The sequence below is a fragment of the Rhododendron vialii genome, chromosome 6a (genome assembly GCF_030253575.1).
Source record: "Rhododendron vialii isolate Sample 1 chromosome 6a, ASM3025357v1".
NCBI classification, from domain to species: domain Eukaryota; kingdom Viridiplantae; phylum Streptophyta; class Magnoliopsida; order Ericales; family Ericaceae; genus Rhododendron; species Rhododendron vialii.
Window position 1 is genome coordinate 2489464 of NC_080562.1, and position 20050 is coordinate 2509513.

A 20050-nucleotide genomic window follows, 5' to 3' on the forward strand; every position below is an offset into this window, starting at 1 on the left:
CATGTCTACGGGATCTTCTAATTTTTTAAAAAAAGTTTGAATTTTTTGTTGAAAAAAAACCATTATTTTTATGTACTTTCTTCGTGGATTGGACAAATATAATGAGACAGGAATCCCAAGAGATTTGGCCGAGTCGAGATGAGAAAGAAAATAAGAGCATGTCCTCCATAAGGTCACGTGTTTGAATTTCACGGAAGCCAAAACAATCCTAACCTTGGGGCCATTTGAGGGTTTGTCGGGACGATGATTTCAGGGCTCCGGAAGTAGTCGAGGTGCGCGCAAACTGGTTTGGCAATCTAATCATCAGAAAAACATTTTTAGACAGAGGTAGCACTAACTAAAAAGGACACATCGAAATGAACGGATTCGGATACAGATGCGTTCGGAATCATCTACTAATACATGCCTGAATTGTAAATTTTCTGCATGAAACTCATGGGCAGCCTTCTCTTCTGTCTCTGTAAATTTGGAATGTGGGGGTAATGTAATAAGTGATGTTTGTAATAAGTGATGTTTCTCTTCTCTTCTCTTCTGTCTCATGGGCAGCCTTCTCTTCTCTTCTAAGCAAAATATTACTCGTAGCTCTTATCAATAATGATTTTAGACTAGAAAGTGCTGTTAGCTACATGACAGCTGAACTATAATTGTCCTAGTCTAATTACCTCATCCTTCAACTTTCACTATAAGCTATGTTATGTTTGTGGTTTGATTTTAAAAAAAAAAACTTTCCCTTTAAGCTAAAATGGGTAGTTAAATAAGTTCACTTCAATGGCTGTTACTGTTAGGATATGCAGAATCATCCCGAGAGTACCATGTGGCGTTGCCTACGTGGTACTCTCAACCATTCACGCAGTGACAAATTAACCAGTAGAGACATTATTATTCACTTTTATAGGATGATTGAGAAATAAGGAGTGACAACTGTGACATACATTGCGTCATGGCAATCTTTTATTTGAGAGTGTCACATGGCAATGCCACATGCTACTCCAGGAGTACCAATAATCGCCTTTCGGGCCGTATTTTCTTCTCATATGGTGATTCATTGGAACACCCTAAAGAAAGTTTATTTCTTCAGTTTGGGCTTCAGCTTCATCCTATATTAATAATGGTACTTTTCCTTCTAGTATTATGCAATGTTACTCTTTCTCACGTTTTCTGAAACACCAAAAGAAATGGTATATGTATGGGGCTCCACAATGAGAGGTTCAGCCGTAGTTAAAACTTGTAGTACCAATTTTTTGTAAAATGTACACAAATTTCAATAGCTCTAAAGAGTAATTAACCAAGGGGTTTGAGTAGTGTTGCCTCCGTGAGTCGCACGTTCGAATTCACGGAGACCAAACAATCCAAATCTTAGGACCATTGGAGGGTTTTCTCGGTTATTAATTTCCGAACCCAAAATTCGTCGAGGTGAGCACGCTCAAGCTACCCAAACATCCGGTTGCAACAACAGTGCATCAAGGCTATAGGCTTATAGCTGTTAGGAACATCTAAAGAATCGTGCACGTCTCAAGGACCAGAAAGAAATCCATGAGATAGAGAATATCTAGCTGAATCAGCCATGTCTAACGGAGTATGACTGAACAGAAACCTCCACATTGGAGTCAAAAAAACGCATGTTTATTGTCTTAGCGTTCAATGCTTGTATAGTAAAAGTACTGCTGGTATGTCTGGCAAAAACACCATTGCGCCAAACGCGGTTGTTATATTCACAATGTTTCATGAGTTTGTCCCTCGGGCCTCTAGACTCTCAACTCAGGAGTCGCTACCTAATTTGTATTTCGATTCTTTTCGAAATTTCAGAGTGTCACGCCCAGCAGAAAAGAAAGGAAGAATGGATTGTGTTCCCAACTTCCCGCATCTCCATTTCCATATTGAAGATACACTTACGTAAGTTACATTTCGGAAAACTTGTTGATCGCGGATTGGTTCGTTCTGCGCCGGCGGCAGCCTAAAATCAATGGCACGGGTTAATCTCTCTGGTTGAGGCTGCATTCATTTGTGAAACTTGACACGTGGGAAGGGACAACGGATAGGTCCAAAGTCGAGGGGAAAGCGTAAATCAATCCCACATAGGAAGAAGGCTCCCTCCAGCTCGACCTCTTTTTCCCTCGCCTGTGACTAGGAAGACTCCCGGGAACAGATTCGGTGGAGACGATGTGGGGCCTGTAGCTCACATTAAGATCATTCGGTTCATTGTGGCGATTAGGATATATCTTGAAGTGTTCTACTCTCTCTTTGTTGGCATAAGTTGGCAAAACCCATTTGGTTCAAGGGAGCAGCATTCTTTAGGGATCCATCACCCTTGTATCAGTTCTTCAGGAGCAGAGCAGGGCAAACTATTCAATTGCCACTTGCTCTCCCAATTTGTAAGATTTCCTACCTCAAGCATGTGTCAGTTAAGCAAAGGCCAAACCCTAGGTTTCTTCCCCACACCACATGCCATTTTTAATTTTAAGTGTCTCCCTTTGATTCAATGAATGAGCATCAATTTCAGATCAAATGCAACCCCTATTCTATGAATGAGGAATCCTTTCATATTTATTTCTTTGTTTTTCGTTCTCTGTTTAATTTCTTTTTTTCCTTTTTTTTTTTTTTTTTTTTTTTTTTTTTTTACTTCTGTTTCAGTTTTTTTGTCTATTAACGGGTGTGGGGCGACACACCTATGTCAGTGTTTGTGCATTTGTTTGGGTTTTAGAAATGCATGCAAAAACAAAGGGTCACTTTGTCTATTCTTTGGTACAAACAGAGTGCAAAGGCACAGATAGGAGATGTTGTAGGGCACTGCAAAACGACTCAATTTAGTCTCTAATTTAAAAAATTGTTTTGAACTTAGGCTCCGTTTGTTTCGATGTAAAATGTTTTACAATGTAAAATGTTCTCCACGTAAAATATTTTTTCAGAAAATAAACTTCAAACTTTTATTTTCCTGTGTTTGGTTGGCACTTAAAAATATTTTTAGAAATCAACAAAATAGTGTAGAGAGATGAGGGGCTTAAACGGTGGAGAGATATAAGAATATTGAAATTGAACGTGGGTCAGGACTAACGAACGAATAAATTGAGCAGTAAAAGGCAATGGGTTCATTTCGGAAAATAACTTACGGAAGATTTAAGGGTAAGTCATTTTCATCCAATTGATGGAAAATGTTTTACATGTAAAATATTTTCCTAATTTTTTACACAACCAAACATCGGAAAATAGGTAAAACATTTTACCGGAAAATATTTTACGCCCAAACAAACGGAGCCTAAATTTCGGTTCAATTTTAACTGCCTAAACAAATGTACTTGTTTTAGACTAAACAGTGTTACTCCAATAAGGATAAAGTTACATGTTTTTAGTGCATCCCTACAGCACAACATCCCTAATCCAAGAAAACACTACTGTGCTTAGGCTCCTTTTGGATAAACTTTTTTTGTGACTTTTTTTCACGTTCTTTTTAATTATTTGCTCTTAATTTTAATAGGATTTGTATATGATTCATACTTCACATCATTCAGCTCGAAAAGAGGAATCGGAAAAAAAGTTTAAATATAAAGTCTAAAAATGGAAAAAGATTACTAAAGACGACGAAAAAACCCACAAAAACAGATATAGTCTTTGTAGGTTTTTTTTTTTGTATTATATGGACTTTTTTCAACTTTAATCTTTGTTCATATAAACAATTACACATTTGTGATTCTTCTCGACGAACCGAACAATATGATGTAAGAATTATATCAAGATCTTATAAATTTATGCGAAAGCAATAAAAAAAAATACCACGAGAAAAAAGTCATATAAAGAATTTGCCAGAAGGGGGCTGAAGTAGAAGTTTTTGGGTGCAAATTGGGTATAGTCCACAGGCGGCTGGCGGCTGAAGTAGAGAGCCGCCGGCGGCTTCCATGTATAGGCAGATTGAAGGAGTCATTCTTGGCAAACATTTTAGGTTTGACAAATCAATTGGCCACGTTTCCTTTCTCTCGGTAAATAAAAATTGAATTCTGGTCTTAGGGTCAATTTCGTGATCAGGTTAAATTTGTTCTTCCTTTGACCATTGTGTCCTACAAGAAAGGAACATCGGAAAGTGAATGGATACTCTTCGGTCCAATGGTTATTGGACTGGATAACACAGTCCATGTATGTATGAACCGTCAATTTTGCAATAAATGATTGAGATTTGTTGAAAAAAAATTCCATGAAAGAGTGAATCATGAAAGAGTGTTTGAATAAATCCGAACTTATATCAATGAACGATCCCAATCTAGACTGTCTCGTCCAGTGAAGTCCAATCTAGTCCAAACCATTGGACCAGAGAAGATCCGGACCCCATAGCAAAACATGACCTATTCCATAAACCAAAAAAAGTCATTACTCCGTATTTTTTAAGATAATTTCAAGCTCAAAAATTATGGGCTAATTGAAATATAAAAATATGCAATATTGATCTTGTTTGAAAGATCTCAATGAAATCTTTTATACGATGCAAAAAAAAATTTGAAAAATTATTTTTCATTTACATTATTTTTGAGTTTGAAAATGTAAAATAAGCTGCTTATTTTTTAAAAAGGTTTCTGGAACGAGGCCATCTATTTAAGATTTCATCTCACTTCGAGGAGTCGAAGCTTTCATGATAAATTTCAGTAATAAAATAATTGTTGTGCCTTTGACTCGCTTCGAGGAGTTTCAATGACGCAACCGGTAGTTTTTGGGTGTCGAGCGGGTACCACGTGGCGGTACCCGTCGTCAATCCAGAGCGTCCAAACATGTTTTGGACAGCTCAAATTTATTCCTCCTCTCTTCCCCCTCTTTTTCTCTCTCTAAAATCTGGACTGTCCAAAACACCTTTGAACTGTCCGAATCGTCGACAGAGTCTCACACGCGGTACCCTACCGGCACCGCACCGCACCCCATCGGGTTCATATTTAGGTAAGAATGCGTCTCACCCTACCTGCACCCGAAGGTAAATGAATAGTCCACTCCTTTTTTTTCCACAAATGCAATCCAAGATTTTTTGTTTAGTGTTAAAATTACAGACATCGCGATTTTAAAAGCAAAGTAAAAAGCGTATTTATGAAAATCATTTCCTGAAATCATAGAAGACATGGCTAGCTCGTTATCATCCACTCATATGTCTACTCTATAAAATTTTTAATAGTTATTTTAGTTTTTATTAGAACATCATCATAGGAAGCATGCAAATTACAGTAGTATATTTTTCACACTTTTATATTTAGTTGCAATTAGGGTATGAAAGCATCATTTGATTGGGATAAATGGATGCAACTTAAATTCGATAAAGGGTTCGTATTTAATATTACTATTTAACCCTTTTCTCTTTTTTCTATTTCCTGTGTATCAAGATAAAGTAGAGAATTTCGATTAGACCAAGTTGATGGCTTCAAATTGGCTCTTTCCGCTCCCAATTTTCTACTTGTTAAAATGACAAAACTTCCTTGGATCAAATTGACAATTGGATGATGGTGGGAAAATCCTACTCCGTAGTTGATTTTTGCCCTAAAATAAGCCATCTTATTAGCACCATTCAATGCGTCTGGTGAGGTTTTGGTGGGGCTTTATCTTATCCTGTTCCCCACTAGGACTTTTTGCATAGGGGTTGATAGGAGTATTTTTCACAGAGTTAGGCAATGGTCAACATAATCATACCAATCTGGGAAAAAATAGGATAAATTCCAGATACACCCCCTGTACTTTGGTCTTTTTTCAACTACACACCCTCTACCTCATTTTTAATCACTCGCACCCCTTGTACTTAAGACTGGTTTGGAACTGTTAGTATTTTCGTCCAAAATAACGAAAAAGCGGGTAATGGCTTGTTGGCGGGAATTTTCCCTTCTAAAACATCTTTTCTAAGACCAAATTGCCCTCAAAACCCATTTGCATCCTATATATACTGTGAGAGCCCTCAGAACCCATTTCTGTGTTCTGGATTTTTCTTTGAAATTCCGAGAATGGGGGGGGGGGGGGGGGGGGGGGGGGGGGGGGGTGGTTCTTAGAATAATTTATTTAGGATATTGTGCGAATTTCATATTTTTTAGAGACCGAAACCCAGACAGCTTCTCGGCTACGTGTGCGCTCGGGCGTCTGAGACCACTTGCGCATGCAAGGACACATGTCACGCTTATAGACACATGGCATGGCCAATTTGACACCTAGAATTACACTCATGCATGTGTAAATATATTTGGTTATAACATTTTTTTTTTTACCATCTTGGTAAAAACTAGTCAAACATGTATTTTAATTTTTGAGGGAGGAAGCTACGAAATTTGAAGAAAGAGGAGGAGGATGGTGTTCTTCCACAAAATTTGAAGAAAGAGGAGGAGGATGGTGTTCTTCCACAAACCCCCCTCAGTTCCACCATGAGCCACCACCTCCCGTCACCATTCTCTCGTCGGAAAACTTATTTTCTTGCCGGTAACTTCTTAAACTTTCTTGACAGCTTTCTGGACCATCACAAATTCGTATTTTGAAAAACCTTCTGCTATGATTCAATTTTTGAAGTCTTCATAACTTTTAAAGTACGTTTAAAGACGAAGATTTTGATACCAAGAACATAGAAAACCAATCAACACAGAATTAGTTATGATTTTCGGAATATGAATTGATACACATGTTTCAAAATCTGAGCAGAGCCATCTTCTTTTTATTTCTGGAAACTATTCTATTAAGTTATGAATCTGATATTTTTACTGAAATAATACTTCACGTTAAAAAACTTTGAGAGTTGGTTTCAATATTTTTGGAGTTGAAATGAATTAGTTATGAATTTTTTACAAAGACATGTTTGGCTGCTCTGTTTTTCTGTAGAACAGCTTGTTCTTTTGAAATTTGGAGAATATTCGGTTGATAACTAATCTTTCAATTTTTACAGTAGATACACATGGATGTTACGCAAGTTTGGGCACTGGTTTGAGTATTTTTGGACCTTATATGAATAAGTTATGATTTTTCAAAGAAAGGGTGACAGATTTTAGTAAATGAACAAAGTATTGTTTTTATTTCTTAAATGAACAAAGTATTTTTTCAGTCTTTTTGTTACTTTAGACGGAAATACTAACAATTCCAAACTAGTCTTAAATACAAGGGGTGCGAGTGATTAAAAATGAAGTAGATGGGGTGTAGTTAAAAACGACCAAAGTACAGGGGGCATATCTGGAATTTACCCAAAAAATACTCACCATCAGGGTGGAAAACGAGGTATGGGAAAATATAAGTGAAGGGTGGGCCTAGCGCAATAGTAAGGTTGCTCTATTGTAACTTAGAGGTCATGGATTCGAGGCGCGGTAACTGCTCTGCTTGTTGGGATAAGGCTGCGTACATTAATTTTTCCCCAAAACCCGTCCTGGCGGGAGCCTGGTACACTGAGTTTGCCCATTTTAGGTAGGGCATACGTACAAATTTGGTCTTTGAAATTGTAAATAAAGTCAAGTTTTGTCTTATTAAATGAGTGATTTTACTCTGTTCCTTGAAATTATTCTCTTAATTTTGCAAAAAAATAATGATGAGGATGCAATGGTGTTTGATAAAAATTTCCTAGTGTCAGTTCGGCTCCTCTCGCGTGTAAAACCTGGATCCGTCGATTTTGGACGAAACTGTCAATGGAATGGGATTTGTATACTGGAAGTGATTTTCTTTGTCCCCTTTCTTCATCCTCGTACATGGTAAATAGCCAAACTACCATGCATCTTAATTCAATTTTCAAACTCAAAAGATAATTGCAATTGTGAGTGGAGTGCAGTTGGTACCTCCTTTGTAGTTCCACGCATCTGGGCTGGGTTCGAGCCTTCCCCCCTTCTCCATCTCTAAGTATCTAACAATACTAACCCACCGATAAATATCGTTTGACAAAAAAATAGCCAAAACTAAGGGACAGAAAGAGCAAAAAGACAATTATTTAGTTCCAAACGGCAAGACAGATTTTTTTTTTTTGTTATCAGCGAAAGTTAGTGGGAAGTTAGTAGGTTAGCCCACAAATTGGTATATTTGCCAATTTGCTTAATTTCTCAAACGTAGAATTATTTATAGTTTCTTTGTATTTACTCTGTCAACTTAGTACTATCATTTTCAAATGATGTTTCGTGCAACATAGTATGCCTCATTTGACCCATTAATCCAACTCTAATAATGTATGCCGGGTGCATGTCGTTCCGGTTAACCCCAATAAGTACTTATTTTCCATTTTCAAACTTAAAAATAATAGGCTTTCTGAAATAAAAAAAAATATGCAATATGAATCTTGTTTCTATCAAACACTGCAAAAAAAATTAAAATTAAAAATTATTTTCATAAGTCTATTATTTTTAAACTTTAAAAATAAGTTTATTTTTTTAGTACTTATTTGAGAAAGTGAAACGGAGAGTTTTTCCTATGGAGAGTCTCCACTACCAGAGGATAATATATACTACTCTTTTCTCATAAAGCGTCACGCCTTTAATCACAGTAAGCGAAATGGTCTAAAAACACAGCCGTAGAGTCCTAATTAGTAAGCAAGAAAAAGACATTCCCACTACCTTGGGAAAAACGATTTGTCTTTGCAAAAGGTTTTAAAAAATCTTTGGAAAATATCACAGAAATTGGGACCGCAGATAAGACGAAACACTTCTCATGCTGTGTCATTGTCGAGCAAGAACAAAAGATATGGGCATACTCCATGATATTTTACTACTTTCAAATTGAATCCCATGCAATTTTTTTTTTTGCACAATTTGGGATAAAAGATTCCATGGATTGGGGATCGGGGATATGCTATATATAGAGCACTACAGCATTGAAGTACGGCAAACGATGTAGATTTTGCACCCATCTAAAGCTCTTTAAAGGCTGTTTAAACGAACGTAAATTTAATCCAGCTCTAAATAGCTTTAATTGTGAATCTCAAGGGGTTGGCCTAGTGGTCATAGCCTACGACTTAGGAGTTTGCTCCATTCCAAGGTCTCAAGTTCGAAATGTCTCAACTGCCTATCCACGCCTTTGGGGCACATGTTCATATGAAAAAACATAGCTATAAACGCGGGCAAAACCTAAGGTGGGTTTCTCCTAAAAAGTTTGTCTATAACTTAAGGATTTTAGACAAGTTGTTTTCGCCAAATGAATTTTTAGTTGATGTATTTGACGAGAATGGTCTGTCTTGAAATTCGGGTTTTTGTAAGCTTTAACCCGTTTAGTCCGTTTAAACAATAGGGGAAACCCAGTCTAAAACAGAACACAATCCTATGCCAGAAAAGGCATCAGAGCCACGAATCTTCAGTATCACAACTTGTGTTTTGATTACCAGATTAAAAATCTGCCACAAGTTGGATGTTGTGCCCAAGTTGAATTTGACAGTAATTAAGAGGGCTATGTTTTTGTTCCTATACGTGAAGGTGACATGAGAATCTAGGAAAACAGTGGAGCAATGGCAGCTGTAGAAAACGTTAAAATCCCAAGTTGGCGTTCTAAAGCACAATTCGTACGGTATTTCAATAACCTTCAATCACATGGGAATTTTTGTCAGTTACCAAGAGGTGTCTAAAAACAGTAAACATCAGCAGAAAAAAAAAACCCGCAGAAACAAATGTAACGGTCACTCTGTTTTTTGTTATATTCGGTTTCCTATCAGCAAAATTGAGAAGGATTCCACAAAAAGAGTGCTGTGCACGCCTCAATTTTTCATCACATCAGTTGATGCAAACGGCGAGCCCAATTCACAAGTTTAACCATTATTATAGGGGATTGCTGTAATAGACTAGAAACTGCTACAACTTTACCAAGGGTCATAATATTTTACAACATGATAACCTTCTTATGTGTGTTTCCTCAATTTCTAAGGACCGTTCTTTTCTTTTCAACGACATTGGGTTTCAAATAAACTTATGAGGCATTCGCCCCCAAACCACCGAACATACCCTTTTCTAATCAGGTTTATGGGTGGATAAAACAGAACAAATGACGAAAGAAAGATACTCTACTCACTTGGTAATTGCTTTGAAAGGGTCCGAAGAAAACCCGTGAGAGACTTTTTGGCACCAATTAGGGCTGCATCTACTCCTCCATCATTCTTCTCTGACGAGACTAGTTTTTCTTGCACGTTATGCACTTCCCTTACAAGTCTTCGCAGTTCCTGTTCAAGGTAATAAAAGTCACAAACAAGACAGGCATGCATGCAATTTACTTGTACAATGGGGTAGCGATCATCTAGTTTTGCCAGGAGAAAATTTTAATAGGTCGGACGAGATGGTGATGATAACCAGCAATGAAGTCAATAGACATTCCAGCTATTTCAAACAAAACACAGGTTGAGTTTTTCTGAAGAACAAGTGCACAAATAAGAAACCATCACTTAGTTGCTCCTCAATAAAATCTTTTAGAAAGAATCAATTGCCAGAGGCCAAGATTAAGAAGAATTTGTAGAGAAAACTAAACCTTCTGAGAAATTATAAAGAAACCAATCAAACAAGGCAAGCAAGATCTCTCAATGCCTAGGTTTGTTCATTATAGACAATGGAAATTGAGATGGCCAAGGAGTAGGAGTGCTGTCATCAGAGAGATAATTGATGGTACTGCTGCAGTTCTGTTACCTCATGAGGATAGAGAAGATAGCGTCAATTGGACCCTAAATCCAAATGGGTTATACTCTTCTAAATCTGCTTGGATGGCAATTCGAAGTAGAGCTCGGTGGTGGATTGGTATGGCATGGTTTGGCACAAGAAACAAGTCCCTAGATGGACTTTCATTCAGTGGGTGGCAATCCTTGGTAGACTTTCAACTAAAGCAGATTACATGCTTGGGGGATCACAAATGATTGTAACTGTGTGTTGTGTGTTGGGGGAATGGAATTGCAAGGGGAATGGAATTGCAAGGCCATCTGTTTTTCCAATGTCCATTTGCAGCTGCTATATGACATGAGATCACACTTATGTGTGGTTGTAACTCCCAGGGGCTGGACTCTACTTCTGAGCTAATATGGGGATCTGGTAATTGCCAAAGGCACTCTGTGAGGAATTCCGTTTACAAGCCAATTTTGACTGCCACTACATATTACATATGGAAGGAGCGAAATTGTAGAATTTTTCACCAAGTTGGTGTAGACTCTGCAATGTTGGTGTGTAGAGTGATGGAAGATATCAAAGCTTGTGTGTTGTCGTGGAGGAATTCGCCACAATCCGCAGAAAATGTGAGGCTTTGCCTAGACTGGGGTATCCCATTGTATGTGCTTCAGCATTAGTTTTTCTATGCTGCTGTTTAGTTTCTTTGCTCAAGCATGGGCTTGTTTTGTTGTCTTTTCCTGATAGGGATGGGTGATTATATGTTTTGCCTTGTTTTAGTTTTAATGTTTAGAATTTCATTGCTATCCCCTTGATTCCAAAAAAGATATAATAAACAGAGGAAATCAATAAACCACCTCTTTCCAAACATACAGAGAAGTATAAAAAGGATGAACTTTTTTGAGTGCATAACCAGCATCTACGTAACTTGTACCCTTGAACTAATTTCAACTTGACCTAAAAAGAACAAGAAAACATGGAATGCTAAGGAACAATGCTACAGTCGTCAACAAATATGTTCAGACATACATACAGCATAGGATAGAAAAGAGTACTGAGGTCAAAAGTGAACATGCATTTTATTGAATGTGGCACAGACCATAACTTGAGCTATACATATAGAACCAAGCACATGAACAAGAAAGCTGTTGACCATTGGCCCAGAACAGCACACAGCCAAGGCCTTCAAAGACGTAACCATAAAAAGGATTTGAAACTTCTAAAGCCAAAAAATACTAAACAGTGTTAAGCTTAAAGCCTGAAGGCGAAAATGGCTTCTTAGTTCTTCCTGTGTCAAACCAAATTTCCTGATAATTGCCTTCACATCTTCGTTAGTCTACTCACATTAAGCTACAAATCCTAAAAAGGAGTCTTCCTTCTCCACATTGGCAGCAGGCCCAGAATTTAGTCAAGCTGGCCATGCTAGCCCTCTTTCTAACTCTGTGCAAGGAATAAACATTCTTGACTACATTGCGCTGGCAGTGACTAGTTTATGGACTTCTAGCATAACGGCCTCAAATGCAACAGTTTGTTGGACTTGGATGGACTTCCTTTGCATGTACACTAACTCTGTGCAAGGAATAAACATTCTTGACTACATTGCGCTGGCAGTGACTAGTTTATGGACGTCTAGCATAATGGCCTCAAATGCAACAGTTTGTTGGACTTGGATGGACTTCCTTTGCATGTTCAACAGAAATAATCATTTGATGAAATAACATCTAAGCCTGCAACAGCCAGTATGGCCCAAACTTTGTGACTAGTTCTGAGTCTCTGACTGCGTTTTCCAATGACTTAGCATCGAGATTACATTAATACAACAGATTTGTGGTGTTGGCATAGGTTGTTGAAGAACCAGCCCTCCTTTTCCTTGAGCCTAAGGGAGGTGAAAGATATAACTTATAAGGTAACAAATAGATTCAAGACAACACGCGACAAAGTTATAATGAGGAAAGAAAGACTTCTCAGTGTCAGAAAGGAGAAAACATCCTAGGGTAGCAACCATAGAAGCAATCAGCATTCAGCACTAGAAGAGAAGTTGAGGACGTCTTTGGTATAGTAGACGATCAGCAAATCCTTTGGTTACTGAATTGTGTTACAGAGATAGAGGAAGAATGGTGCCAAGTTTGGACTTTTGAGGCTACAGAATTTTTAGCTTTTGAGGCTAGAGATTTGCCAACGCAAAGTCACTACGGTTTGAGGCTCACTTCAGTAATAAGAGATGGACAGAGGGCACTTGGACCCTTACTCGAGATGTGATTCACAACAAAAATTTCATTACAACAAGCAGCACTTGAAAACTAAATATAAAAGTAAAAGCCATTTTGTATCCACAGATTCATCTCACATGACTGTTCCTGCATTTGCAGATTTTAATTTAAGAAATAGATATTGCAGTATCTCAATTCACCTGACGGTCGAAATCAACATCTTGAACCGAATAGATTTCCTTTGTAATGTCAACATCCTTATTTATCAGGCCATCAAACCATCTGTTTGCTCTGTCAACGTAACTATGAGCACCCTGCAAATAACTCCGAAGAAGTGAAGCCTGTCATAAGCTTCCCGAGGTTTTACATCTCAAGTGTGGTTGTTAAAGAGTCTTAAGACCTCCCCCACGAATAATGATTATATAGCTCATAAGTCACATATTTAGGTTGTGATGCTAGTAAGAACTAAGAAGAACTAGCTATGTAGTCCCCACCCAACCCCTCTGACGCAAATTTCTCCAGTTGAACACAAACTATGAACAAGTAATATACCTCATCTTCATCTTCATCTTCCGTTTCTTCTATTACTTCATCATCCTCTTCAACCAATGTTTCTGGGCCAGATAAAGCCTGAAACTTACGCTGGTCACCATCTTTTGTAGCCTGAATCAGATCATCCATCAATTCAGGCTCTGCTTCCCTTAGTAGTCTACCTAACAAGATTCAAAGGGCTACCTTAATTCCAAAAGCATGTGGAATTGTTGGACATCATATAAACTATACATTGAAACTCATCATCGACGTTCTCGTAAATACAACAAATAAAGAATAAGAAGTAAGAACCGTGAAAGATATCGAATCATCGATTGATGGACAATAGTTACTAAGTTTAATGATATTTCTCAACCTAAATAGTTTTTCCTATTGGTGCGTTGCGGTTGGTTTGATGACTCATTGAACCCCATACTTGATCCTCCATACGGTGAGATCGCAGTGTGGCATAATATATATTGATTTAACAATATGGACATAGAATATTCAGAAGTCGAATTCAAATTCTTAGCTCAAACTCTTTTAAATATCAGGTGCCTCACGCTTCTCATCTATAGGCTATATTCACCCCTAGTGAGGTTCGTGTCATGAGCAATTAGGAGACAAACTGACCAAATAAATAAAACCGGAAAAATGGTAATCGTCCTAATGGATATCCTTTGATTTGTACATAAAAGCTCATTGCCATTGGGTAAGAGCCCATTTCATTGAAATAGAACATTAGGAAGAATTCACTTGGAATATCAGTAATTCACGTCCATTCAATGATGGAAAATCATCCTTTTCATCGTAAATTTTTTAAGTGGGAGTAGTTTTCTAACATGAATCACTCTAAACTCATATTCTGTTCTGTATCTTTATTGCAAAGAACTCCATAAAGGGAGAATACAATTGCCGCCAGTTCTACGCCTGTCATGATGAAAAGGTAGGGAAATGTGCGTGAGTGTTCTAGTCCCAACTTAGGGAAGTGGTCACTAGAAATAACCTCCACCATAAATACCTCCGCAAGTGCCCAAGGGCAGGATTTGATCTCTGCCCTACAACTCACATTAAACATAATCACCAGACTGAGTTCACAGGCTACTTCAACTATGGGTGGGAAGGTAGAGTACACCAAAATCTTTCGAGCAATTACAAAAGCTGGAATGGATGTTTGCACCATAACTTGTACTTTTTGTGGACAATGTGGTTTACACAGGAGGCTCCATCGAACAGGTCTTTAAGGCATGGAAGACACTTTTTGGACAACTCTTGTATGGTGTGGCAGCATGGAATGTGATTTGGGACAAGGACACTTGTCACTTCTTAAGGCAGGGCCTATGTAGTGGTGCCTATTGGCTCACTATAAACCAAACCAAACCAAACCGAGTTATAGTAGATTAGTAACATCCATGAGTGGGGCAATTTCAATCTAACAAAGGGGAGGCAGCTGTTGTAATTGTCTTCCAAAGGACTGAAGGCTCTAATAGGCCGGAAATCGACACGAAAGGAACAATTATCTAGTTATATCTAGACGTGGAGTAGGAATAATGTAATAAGTTATGCTATCACAGCCAATTACTATCAATTCTGCAGATCACCAATGAATGTTCTTTTCTTTTCTTTTCTTTTTTGTTTGGAATAAAGAGAACACCATTCTATCATTAAAAAGGTACCACGAAGTTTAAACATAAAGGTTACAAGCCAAAAAAACAATAAACAAGATAAGCCAAACAACATCAAGATTGCCTTTGTTTCAGTGTTTGCTGAACTATTTGATCAGGGATCATTTACCTTACAATTACCTTACACTTAAAAAAAAAAAAAAACCCTTCTATAACTGTTCTTTTGTCAAGAAAAATGCATTCAAAAACATATGTATCGATGTACGATCATCATGAGTTGTTACGTGTACTAACAACTCGAAGAGACGAACAATAACCAAACTTCGGGTGGACCCCATAACGGGTGCATAGCACAGACCCTAGCCAATGAAATCGAGAAATAAAGTGAAAACCACACCACAATTGACTCGCCTTTCACTGTACTAAACAAATTATCCCGACCAACTGATTGTATTAGGGAATTTATTTGTAAACACAAGTCACTGTGGCTAAGAAGTAATCTGCACAAACCTCCACAAGTAGAAGAGGCATGTTATTACTAAGCAAATGTGGTTCTCGTGATCTCAATTGGCATACCTATTAAATTGAACTGCCTTCGCTTTCCTTCCCGGACATCACGACCTAATTTCTTCAGCAAAAAACAAACAACTTCAATTCGCATACCACACAAACGAAGACAACACAAAACCTCAAACAAACATCTTTAAAAAACACATCCAACAACAACATTGTATAGAAGTATCACCTTTACTAGCATGATTGCTTCGAACACCTCTGGCTCAAGCGATGCCACTCTGCAACAAACAAAGACCATGGAGATTATGTAAAGGAGAAGCAATTAGCTCAAGGTCCAGCTGAGATTCTGTTATAAGCATTTAGTTATGGTTGTGTTCATGCAGGCTTTCGCCTTGGGCCCCCAAAACTTATGTATTATTCATTGAATATAGGTCTATAACCTTAAATTCATTCCAACAGAGCCCATCACATAAGAACAAATTACTTATACAAGCATAAGTAGTACTTTTGTCACTAAAAATGCAAAAAGATTGATCTTTAAGCGATTGTTTCAATATTCTGTATTGAAACAGGAAAAACATGCCAGATGACAAACTATGCAACTTACTTGGCCAAACAATGAGCTAGAGGCTAGAGCACGCAAGGAAGTGTGAGCTAGAGGCCAGAGCATGCAAGGACCTCTAGTTCATTGTTTGGCCAAGTAAGTTGCTGTAGTTTGTCATCTGGCATGTTCCCCTTTTCACTTGTATTCACCTTGGGCTTGGTTTCAAAATGGAAGGACCAGCTGTGTTTATCTCTGTTAGTTAGCTGGTATTTAGGATTAGTCGAAGAGCTAGAAACAACAGTTAGATAGAAGCAACGCTTTCAGATTCAGATAGACAGGTGAACTCCTAATAATCTGGTATGTATTAATGTAATCATTTGTTCAATGATAAACCGTATTCATCCCAATTTCCATTTGTTCTACACTTCACCTCTCTTCTTCTTCTCCATCCCTTATGATTCCATACTTTTCTAACCGGATATCTACAAGCGAAAAGGGAATTCAGTTTAAGTACCTGAGAATGCGTTTGATTTGAGGAGTGGAGAAGGAAGCGAGGTCCATTCCCCAACGGACGGCGCGCTGAGCCTCGCGCTTCTTCTCATTCCGGCTCTTCTTCGCGTCGGAATCCGATTCTTCCCTACTTCTCTCGCGCAAATCGGACGGTACGGCGGCGTTTGGTCGCTTGAGAGCTGGCGAAAGGAAATGGAGGTACCGGCGGGAGGACGGGACGGCGGAGGACGAGAGGCGCCGGGTGGCAATATCGGCGGCGGCGAGGAGTGAGTTCGAGCGGAGGAGATCGTGGAGAGTAGAGAGAGAGCAGGAGTGGCGGTGCCATCGCGGGCCGTGCATCAGAGGCCGAATTACGTGAGCCATTCGAAGTTGGAAACTGACTGTTCACTTCTCTATCTGCACCGTCTTGCTCTTCTGATCTTCTCTCTGCTTACCACTAGCTGTGGAAGGCAAGGCTATGCAAGTCCACATCCTGGAAGGCCTTTCTAGTCCAAGGCTGTATGGCCCAAACTCAATTGTAGGCCCAAGAAATTTGAGAAAAAACCCAAAAGCTGCCCAATAATACATAAAAGTAGGGCGCAAAACTAAAAAACGCGAAATTTTTTTTTTGAATAAGGACATAAACAAAAAGTTGTAATTTACAACTTATTAGTTGATGGAAACGCCCCTTTTTTATAGATTATGGTGTTTCTTCTGCAATTAGGCCATCTACTATGCCAATTTTATTTTATTTTTAACAAAAGTACTATGCCAATTGTGCCTCTCCTTTTTTTAGATAATTAGGTGTCTGGGGCCAGTTTACGTGAACTTTGACTAACATTGGGACATCATAAACACGTCGTTCGCTAGCGAGGATCCCACTTGAAGCATGGACTGGTTTCAAAAAAATTGATAGCATCTAAGAAGTTTCGAATAATAAAACCTTAGGAGGGAGCAAACTTTTAAATCTCAAAAATTAACCACTAGGCCAACCCGTTGGAGTTATGCCTATTGTGTCCTTAGACACCTCAACTCCGATAATGTGCTCCAAATATGGCTCGTCAAACATACTATTAGGAAGGTTGAGTTCCTCTCTCTTTTTCTCTTCTTTCTCTCTTTACAACAGACTCCTGCGGCTAGGTTTTGGATGGGGGGAGGCTCTCTCCCTCTCTCCCCCACCCTCCACATTCCTCTCTCCCTCATGCATCCTTTCTGGCACTCTATCTGCTGTTCCAGCTTTCCTTTTCCTTCGCCCCTCAGTTGGAGGTTCTTGTGATGTGTGGCCGGCGAGGTGGCCACGGCCGGTGGCCTTTCGACCTCTCTCATTCGCGGTTCACTCCGGGCCATCCAGATCTGTAGGTTTGTGGAGGTGGTGGCTAGGTCCTAGTGTCGCGGCAGTTTGGGATTGGGGTGGTGACGACAACAACAATGGTAGTCAATAATGGTGGGGCGTGGTGTTCGAGGGGTTATTTTTATTTCGTTTTTTCTTCGTCTGGTTTTCTAGTGGGTTTTTCCTCTGGTTTAGGTCTCCCCTATATCTGATGTGTTACCAATCTGGGTCTCCCCCAGACCCGGTAGGTGTGGTAGGTGGGCGAATAAGGTGTGGTGTAGTCCAAATCTGCCTTATAAGGGTCGGGGCTTGGCCCTGGAGCTTGGGTTCCATTCTCAGCTTTGGGGAGTATCTGAGCAAGGTAGATTCACTGCCATCGGCGCCGTGGGCAAGTTCGATCAAAGTTGCTAGCCCAGGAGCAGATTTCTTCTTCGTTCTTTCGTGCTCGGAGCCTGCTTGTATCAATGGGGGCTTGTCGGAGAGGTCTCTCTACAGCTCCGATTCGGGATCCGGTCGGTGCCTCCATCTTCGGCAACGGGTTGTCCTTCCTCGGTCGAGGCTTAGCTAACGTGCATTAGTGGTAGCTTTTCCATAGTGGCTGTGTTTTTTTCCTTATTTGTAGATTATTCCTATTTCCATCGGTTCGGTTTAGTTTGTCTATGATTGGGTTCGTACCTCAAGCCGGGGCGGCTAGGGGATAGATTGAGGGCTCCTCGTGACCCGACCCTTTGAGGCGGTGAGACGTGCTAAGGTCTATTCTCCAGTTTAAGCTGATTTTGTCGGTGCCCCTTTTGTCACCTGTTTTTCGTAGTTTTTTTCTTCTGTGATGGATTGTTGTACGCAGGGCTAGTTTAAGGATTTTTAAAGAGTGCCTTTAAAGAGTTAAGAATTAACAATTTTAAAGAGTTAATAATTAACAATTTTTACAGCAATAATCACAATACGAGAAAAAGTCAAACCAATATAAAATTCTACTAATCATTATATACGAACAAAAAAATTCAAAGTTTTCAAATAAGCAAATACATATTATCTCAAGAACGCATGAGTATCCCTTAAATATTACTTGTATTACATTTCTAGAAGCAAAAGTATCAATTAAATCTATTCTAATCTATAAACGGGGAGCACCACTTTAGTGTCTCCCCTGTCATGTATTTTTCGTACCCATAAATACCCTCTTAAGAGAAAATACACACAAAACAAAACAGTTAATTGTGAGGACAAAAAAAACCACCTAAAAACAGTTATATCCCACTTCGTGCACAACTTTCTCAGTTCTTCTCCCCAATTGCTACCCGAAGTTTTCCTTTTACCTCATTTCCTTCCGTACCTGCAACTTCTCTTCATTCTTTCTCAGGTAGGGCTGCAAACGAGCCGAATTTTACAGTGTTCAAACTTATTTATTAAGTTTTTAACGAACCCGAGCTCGAGCTCGAGTTCGAGCTCAGTGAAAACTTAACGAGTCGAGCTAGAGCTAGAGCTGAGCGGGCCCTGACTTGACTCGAGCTCAAGCTTGTTCATGAGTTTTAACGGACCAATGAAATATATATATATATATCTCAAATGAGGGAGTCCTTATTTTAGTTAAAATGCGGACCTCCTCATTTACTCCCATTTTTTGATCGAATTTCGATGATCTGAGCCGCTCAATGTGTTCAAAACGTGATTTTAAGGGTACCCGCGAGAAATCGGCAAAAAAAATGACCAAGAAGGGCTTCATCCGAGCAGTTTTTGTTTGAACCGTTCGATAAAAAACAAACAAAAACTGCTTGGATGAAGCCCTTCCCGATCATTTTTTTTGCTAATTTCTCCCGAGTACCCTTAAAATCACGTTCTGAACATATTGAGCGGCTCGGATCATCAAAATTCAATCGGGAAAGGGAGGTCCGCATTTCATTAAAATGAGGTGGTCCTCACGGGAGACGAACTGTGTGTGTGTATATATATATATCCTCACATAGGCTTAATACAACCAAAAATATTTTGATTGTGAAGGTTTATGTCTTTCATTTTCCTATGAAGCGAGGGTATACTGGTGTGATTGTGCTCTCGTTTCCCTTGGTTGACTGGAAAGTGAAAACGAAAAAGATCTAATTATGAAATACTAATAATAAAAATCATAAACTTAAGTATATATACCCGACTAGCAAGTCGACTCGAGCCGAGTTTATCTTAGTTCGAGCTCGGCTCATTTACAAAACGAGCTGAAAAAATCGACTCTAACTTGTTCGTTTGACTTTCGAGCCGAATTTAAACAAGTCACTAACGAG

The 20050-nt window shown here is 39.0% G+C and overlaps 1 protein-coding gene across 3 annotated transcripts; it reads right to left on the reverse strand.

Annotated features, from left to right (window-relative positions):
• Positions 1-234: 234 nt before the first annotated feature.
• On the reverse strand, positions 235-16920 carry LOC131328813 (uncharacterized). 3 transcript variants are annotated; one of them, XM_058361731.1, is made up of 7 exons: positions 16473-16920; positions 15644-15692; positions 15475-15526; positions 13295-13455; positions 12943-13056; positions 9961-10108; positions 235-296 (listed from the first exon to the last, which is right to left on the reverse strand). In XM_058361731.1, exons 1-7 carry the CDS (start codon positions 16829-16831, stop codon positions 250-252), a joined length of 930 nt encoding a protein of 309 aa, XP_058217714.1. In that variant the 5' UTR covers positions 16832-16920; the 3' UTR covers positions 235-249. The 3 variants fall into 3 exon arrangements, with proteins under 3 accessions (XP_058217714.1, XP_058217716.1, XP_058217715.1); XM_058361733.1 differs by lacking the exon at positions 235-296 and adding an exon at positions 7619-7819; XM_058361732.1 differs by lacking the exon at positions 235-296 and adding an exon at positions 7619-7828.
• Positions 16921-20050: the final 3130 nt, after the last annotated feature.